Source organism: Agelaius tricolor, unplaced genomic scaffold (genome assembly GCF_023055355.1).
Source record: "Agelaius tricolor isolate 1412-34295 unplaced genomic scaffold, bAgeTri1.0.p SCAF_40, whole genome shotgun sequence".
NCBI classification, from domain to species: domain Eukaryota; kingdom Metazoa; phylum Chordata; class Aves; order Passeriformes; family Icteridae; genus Agelaius; species Agelaius tricolor.
In genome coordinates this window covers 3,047,921-3,055,346 of record NW_027269300.1, presented here as the reverse complement: position 1 = coordinate 3,055,346, position 7,426 = coordinate 3,047,921, and the positions used below count along the sequence as shown (strand labels likewise).

Below are 7,426 nucleotides of genomic sequence, written 5' to 3'. Positions count from 1 at the left end.
TTCAATGAATAATTCAATGAATACTAAGTTTGAAAAGCATATCCAGTTATCCTACTGGCTATGTCCAGCTACTATCCACTGTTACAGTACAGTGCACAATATCACAGGGAAAATTGTGAATGTCATCTTCAGACCGATCTATTAACACATTTTGTTTATGATCAAAGTTACTTTCTACAAATTACCAAGCTGTTTTGCCTTTTTGAGGCTTTTACTTTTTTTAAGTATTTACATGTCTAACACAGGTGGCTCCTCTGTCTTGGTTTGGAAAGACAGGTGTTTGCTAAGGAAGGCAGGAGCCTTTCTTGAAATGGAAAAATGTAAATCCCTTCCTTCTGAATTGTCATAAATTTTAAATTAAGGGGGACTCTCAGGTAAAAATATGGGAGCAGGAATAACAGTTCTTTATTAGGGAAGAAAATAAAAAGATAAAGTAAACAATGCAGTAAACCAAAACAGCACTGACAGAGTCAGAATACAACCTGACACCCTGTGGGTCAGGGTGTTGGTAGCAGTCCAATTGGAATTGTGGCTGCAGCCCTCCTGGAGTGTCAGGGGTGGTTCTGTTGGAGCAGGGATCCTGTAGAAAGGTGTAGTCTTCCTCTGAAGATCCAGTGGAAGAGGCAGCTGCTGTTCTTCTGGGAAATCCAGTGGAGAAGCTGTGCTGGTGTTCCAGAATTTCAAGATTATATCCGGGTAGGAATGCTTGGCTCCTCCCTCTGGGCGGAGCATCTCCCAATGGGATGCTGTAGTTCTTATCAGCCATGCAGTGACATTCAATAGCCCATTATCAGCAGATGTCTCCCCTGGAGGGAGGATTGGCTGTGGAAGAGAGAAGGAAAACTGCCCAATTAACAGAAGACAACTGGCATACAGGTGGCAAATAGAATCCATACTGCTTGGCAATCTAGTATATCCTGAATCTGATCAAGGAACCGAAAAGGAGCTTTTAGATTTTCTAAGCTGAGGTCTGTTTTGCCTGTTTCTGAAGCTGCAGTCCAAGAGCAGTGACAGAAAGCTTGCTGCTCTGGGAGCATGCTTCTAGCTTGAATTTAGGCCTGAAGGCATTGTACCAATTTACAGCTCTTACAAGAGCTCTGTCACTGCACAGAATTTCCATAGGCATTACAACACAAAGAACTCCCTTTCCCCCCACAAGCTCTTGATGCAGCTTTCTGTCCCACCCTGGTTATGTCCTCCGTGAGGGGCCTTTCTGCAAAAGGAGAAGGATACTCTTTAGCATAATTGTGTTTTCTGTGGAGTGTTTTATCATAGTCCATTAATATTGCCTTTTCCTCAGTTCCATAGCTGCTTACTCCTTTCTAACTCATTGATTTTAATAAACCAACTAAGCATGCTGCTGTATTCTATTCTACTCTCCCTGTATTCTTTTCTACTCTCCCTATGGAGGAAAAAAAATTGCCCATAAAACCTATATGCAACAACTACCTCAATCCAATGAAATGCAAGAGGAAACAAATGCCCAAAGAGCAGAAATCCCCAAACATGTCACATCCAGTCACGGAGAAGCTGATGGGACAGAGCCATGTGGCTGGAGTATGTGTATTGCACTCTGTATTGTTAATTGACTGATGCTGAGTATTTCAGCAGGGAACTTCCAGGGCTTCCAGGACTGTCCTGGTGGCTGTGATCCCAAATTACTCATCAGTAGCAAGTGAACAAGAGCAGCCTCTAGGAACAAGGGCATTGCTGAGGCTCTTGCTTGCTGTGGCTGCAGGGTGGCCGTGGTAAGGGTGCCACAACCTTCCTGAAGAGCCTCCTAAGAAGGACAGCTCAGGGGCACAGGCACATCCTCCTCCCAGACCAGCGTGTGATGTTCAGCTTCCTTCTTCAGGTGACACGGAGAAAAAAGGCTGGAGCTCTGCATGGCATTCCACAGACAAGAAGCCTTTATTAAGAGCAGGGCACTCTGCATAGGGAGCCAGGGACAGAAACTCTCAGAACCAGGGAAAAATGGGATTCTATAGGGAAGGCAAGGGGCGGGACAAAACTGGTAACCAATGGGATAAGGGCTCAGGGGCAGAACACAAAGGGAAGGACCAATGAGTACTGGGGGATCAACATAAAGTTGCAAAGGCATCTGGGGTCATATTTGCTCGCCCTGACTACACAAAGTCAGTGGGTCAGGAGTTGGCCCTCCAGGGGAGCACAGCAAGCTCTTCTCTGGCTGGATCTCTGGCCCCCACAACTCCCCCTTCTTTATTTAATAAAAAATCTTCTCCTAGAGACCTTGCAAGTAACTTCTTAGAACAGCTGAACATCTATAAGAAAATAACAACATTTAAAAGGACCCAAAAAATATTTCTTAGGAGATCTCGGGATCTCTAGCTGGTCAGAGTGACCCTGATATTCGTTAGAAAGTATCTTTTCCCAGCCCAGCGCTCAAAGAAGGAGTCAGAGCTCTTCCATTCTTGGTCTCAAGGTTGTTTCTTGTATCTTATCTATAAAATTCTTTCTCCTGTCCTGACAAGATCCGCTCAGCAAGACAGTCAGAGGCATTCTGCCTGCCCCGAGGCTGTGTTATCTTTTTATACTAAAAACTACATGTACAATATTTACAATTATTTTCCAATACCTATCACCTATGTTAGACAGTGAGCTTCTACTCTAGACCAATCTAAAAGTGCCAACATCACAGCAGAAGTTGGAGGCCAAGAAGAAGAAGGAGGAGAAAGGCTGGACACGCCCCGATTGCTCCATCTTGCCCCCTGAATCCCCATTCTAGAAACCCCACAAATCTACTTTTCACCCCATGATAAATTCACTATTATTCTACTTAAACTTTCATGGCTCACAATTCTTCATATAAGGTTGGTAATCGTTTTTTCCAAGGGCTAAATCAAAGGCACAGGGGTCTTGGGCTCTGTGCCAAGGTCTCTGAGCCCCCTGGACAGGGGCTCGAGTCCTCCAGGGCAGTCAGAGGCATTTCCTGGGTTCTGACAAGTAGCCCTGCTGCAGTCCCTGCATACAAGCGTTTACTTGATCACTTTGATGCCAGGGAGCACCAAGAACTTGAACCTTCCTGGAGTCCAGCCCTGCCTGCCTATCACGGAGCAGAGGGAAAAGATGAAGAACCTGGGTGGTGGTTGAGCCAAATTGGCATTTTGCCATTTCTGATTTCCTCCCAGCTTTTGCAGCAGGGTGACAACCCCATGGCTGCAAAGCACTTCCTTTTGCAAGGCACATGCAGACCTCACTGGAAGGGGCTCTTGAAGGAGCTGCTGCAGTTGGCAACAGGAGCTGTTGTTGAAGTTTTCACGTTGCTTAACCCCCCCTGCCAAATGCCATCAAGAGGCTGAGGAAGGACACAAAAAGATTACCCTGGAGAAAGGGAGGCCAAAAGCTTGGAAAAGGAGGAAAGAAACGCTCCGATGATGACGATGACAAAAAAAACCCAAACAAATTTATTTTGACAGCAAATGAACACCGGCCGCCCTCCAGCCCTCCCAGGCTGGCAGGCCGAGCGGTGCCGCTCCCATGGCATGAGGTGCTGGCAGCCTGCGGAGAGAAACCAGAGAGCCACGGTCAGTGGCAGCAGGCTCCTGTCCCCCTGTCCCGCCATGGCCTGTGCCCGGGCCAGGCTGCTGGCTCTGCTCAGAGCCCAAACCTCCCGACCCATTCTCTGTTTTTAGAGAAGGGCAGCGTGGCAGGCCACGTTCCACCTCCTCTGCTTAATCACGGCACAGCAACCTCCTCAGCAGCTGCAAGAGCGGGATGCCCGTGTGCCCGCTGCCGTCTGCCCGGAGCCCTTCTGCCAGCCGAGCTGTGGAGCCGGGTGCCCACCTCTGGAGAGCTGCTGCCAGGAGAGGAGCCGATCCCAAACCAGGTCCTCGTCCTTCTGGAAGGGGCTGTCCCTGCAGACCGTGGCCCCTGGGGCAGCGCTGGCACTGGACGCGCTCCACGGACGCTGCAGGCGCTTCCCCATCCGGTCTGGGCACCAGGTGTAATCCTCCTGGGAAAACAAAAGAACAATTGCATGAAAGTCAATTCAAAACAAGACCTGGAAACAAGAAAAAGCACAAAGCCTGTCACCGTTTCACAGGCCTGAGGAGGGTCAGACCACTCCATGTGAGAATTAAACCTGTCCAGGGGTGGGGAAAATCCCCACCTTTCCTGCCTGTAAACGCACCCCTTCCTCAAGGGCCTGCAGAGCAGACCAGCTGGGGCACGGCTTCAGAACCCGTCCCCCGCTCTGCCGCCCCCCATCCACATGGATGGATGCTTTTGTCAGGCTGGCTGCCCCCGCCTCAGTCAATGCCAGGCTGGCTGGCAGAAGCTGTCAGCAAGGCCAGGAGCCGGCTCCCCTTCCACAACATCCGTCCCCTGTCCCGCCAAAAAGCAGCTCAGCAGCCGGCAGAAAAATTAATATTCCCCAGCGCTGCTGAGCGGGGAACCTCCGGCACGTGGCCAGGCCGAGCCCTGCCGTGCCTGGAAGCACCAGCATCCCCCCGCCCCTGCGCCGGCTGGGGACTCATCTTGATTTCATCGGAGTGCAGAGCGTGTCCTTCAGGCAGGGGCTGCAGCCAAAACCAATTGGCTCTGCCCCGCCAGCGGCCAGCTCCAGGATGGTGTTCCCAGCTCCACGTCGTGCTCCAGAAGAACACGCCAGCTGTGCCTCAGCTTGCGGGGACATCACGATGCCATTGAGCTGCAGGGGGATGTTTCCTCTGTCCCAATCCGTGTCACCTTCACTGCACTGCCACCACTTCTCCAATAGGACGGGCAGCACGGAGCCGCTCCCTCCACAGCTCGTGGGGACCAGTGGAAGCAGCATCTCCTCGGCTGCGCTCTCTCCTCCGCACCGCGGCCGCAGGGAAACGCTCCGGGGTTTTCTTCCAGTGCCACGAGATGCGTGCCGCTGCTGCTTGCTGGGCTCCTGGATCCTACTGTGCTCAGGGATGCATCTCTGCTGTCTCCTGGGCCAGGCAGGGCTCCTGCAGCCAAGAATGCTCAAAAAGGTCCTCCAAGCATGGCCTGTGTGTGGGGTCCATGGATAAACACCACCTGATGAGGTGCTGGCACTCTGCGGAGAGAAACCAGAAGGCTCCTGTCCATGCTCTTCCACATTCCACAGTGCCCAGGCAACACCAGGAGTGCTCAGAGCTGCACCCAAAAGCTTCCTATTGATCCTCTCTTGCGGAGGACACCAGCGCAGAGGCACTGGTGCCACCTCCTCCAGCTAAGCCCAGGAGATCCACCTCCTCACCAGCTGCAAGAGCAGGATGCTTATGTGCCAGCTGCCCCTCCCAAGCCCGTTCTTCCCCTCGTGCCTTGAAGGCGCATCCCCACCTTGAGACACCCGGGGCGGGAAGACGAGCTGGCCCCGGACAATGTCCTCGTTGGTGTGGAAAGGAAGGTGCCCGCAGACCAGCTCATAGAGCAGGATGCCCAGGGACCAGATAGTGGCTGGCTGGCCATGGTAGCAGCCAAAGAGGATCCACTCTGGTGGGCTGTACTCCGGCGTTCCTATGGGACAAAGGCGCAGCTCATCAGGCCCATGCTGCTCCCTCCCGCCCTCCTTGCCTCCCTCCCAGCCAGCTCCCGTTCCACAACAGCCAGCCCCTGCCCTGCCAAAAAGCAACTTGGCTGCAGCTGGCTGAAGAAGGATTCCCCCTCCTTCCTTCCCCCCTCTTCCCCCTCTGCCAGCAAAGTGGGGAACTCAGCTGCCCGGCTGGGCCCCGGCTTGGACTCACCTGACATCCGGGTGTAGATCGTGTCCTGGAGGATCGCGCCGCAGCCGAAGTCGATGAGCTTGGCCTCGCCCGTGGCCAGGTCGACGAGGACGTTCTCGGCCTTGATGTCGCGGTGCAGGACGCCGCGGCTGCTGCAGTGCCGCACGGCCTCCAGCACCTGGCGGAACAGCCCCCGCGCCACGGGCTCCGTCAGGAACCGCCGCTGGTGCAGGAAGTACCAGAGGTCCTGACAGCGCTGCGGACGCTCCATGACCAGCGCGAAGCCCTCGGGCACCTCGAACCAGTCCAGGAGCCGCACGACGCCGCGGAAGCCAGGCCGCGACACCATCCACAGCAGCGCCAGCTCCAGGGGCACAAGGGCGCCGTTGCGCTGCGGGGGGACCGCGATGCCGTCAGCGGGGCCGATGCTGCGCTGCGCCTCGGGCAGCCCCTGCCCGGCCCCGCCGCGGCTCGCCATGGCCCGGCCCAGGGCGCTGCGCGGCCCCCGCTCTCTCCACGCTCGCTGCCCTCGCAGCGTTCCGGCTGCCGCCCTGCCGGGCCTCGCCTCAGCCCCGCCCGGCCCGCCCCGACGGCTCCTCCCGCTGGCCCCGCTCACTCACCAGCCGCGCCCACTCCGAGATGCGCTCCCGGGACACTCGCTTGATGGCCACCTGCGAGCCAAGGCGAGCGGCGGGCTGAGCTCGTCGCCCGCCGCCCGCCGCCCGCTGCCGCCCTCCCAGCCGGCCCCGTCTCTTACCGGGGCGCCGTCGGCGAGCCGGGTCCCGGAGTAAACGCTGCCGCAGCCGCCGCTGCCCAGCAGCGGGCCCTGCCGGTAGAGCTGCTCCAGGGGAGGCTTCTCCGCCCGTGCGGGCGGCACCGCGCTCCCGCTCTTCTGCCCGGGGCACCCGCCCGCCCGGCGCGCAGCTGCTTGCCGAGCCGCCCCGGGCTGCGGCGGCTCGGGGCCGGCGGCCGAGCTGGCGAGCGGCGGAGCTCGGAGCGGGGAAGCTGCCGGCCACGCTCTCGGCCACGGGGCGGGAGCCGGGCGGCAGCGGAGCGGCTGCGGGCGGAACCGCGGCAGGGGCTTCGTTCGGGGCCGGGGCCTCGGCCGGGGCTGCGCCAGAGCCCGCGCCAGGCCGAGCCAAAAGACCACGATGCTCCGCCAGCACCAGAGCAAGCGGCTCTTCCAGCGGTGCCACAGCCGGTACGGAGAGAGCCCGGCCGAGGCGGAACCACGGCGGGCCGGGCAGGGGCGGGCACGGGGCGGCCCCGCCAAGGGGCGCCTTGCGGGACGCGGCATCAGCCGGGCTGGGAGAGGCGGAACACGGACGGCACGGCCCGGCACGGGACGGGAATACAGTGAGTGGGAGGGAGAAGGGGATGCGAAGGGAGGGAAAAGTCGAGCGGAACACCGATTGAGAAAAGCACTGCTGCTGCTGCTGCTGCTGCTGCTGCTGCTGCTGCTGCTGCTGCTGCTGCTGCTGCTGCTGCTGCTGCTGCTGCTGCTGCGGAGCCGCCGGAGCTCGCGGCCGTTCCTCCGTTGCCCCGCGAACCCAACGGAGGAGCCGCCGCGCGCCCCAAGGAACGAAAGAGAGAAACAAACAAATCACACCCCAAAGTCATTCCTATTAGAGAAGGAACCAAAGAAAACAGTGTAGCAATAAAGAAGAGTGTTGGCTTGTGGCTTCTTTCTTCTTTGCGTGAGACGAAACATTTCATGGGTGTGATAAACGAGT

General features: G+C 56.9%; 1 protein-coding gene across 1 annotated transcript; it reads right to left on the bottom strand.

Annotated features, from left to right (window-relative positions):
* Positions 1-4,492: 4,492 nt before the first annotated feature.
* LOC139603657 (serine/threonine-protein kinase pim-1-like) lies at positions 4,493-6,990 on the bottom strand. The gene is given in 6 exon segments (XM_071454547.1): positions 4,493-4,918; positions 4,920-5,044; positions 5,311-5,487; positions 5,715-6,084; positions 6,314-6,364; positions 6,451-6,990. Coding segments are annotated over 6 exon segments (1,689 nt in total).
* Positions 6,991-7,426: the final 436 nt, after the last annotated feature.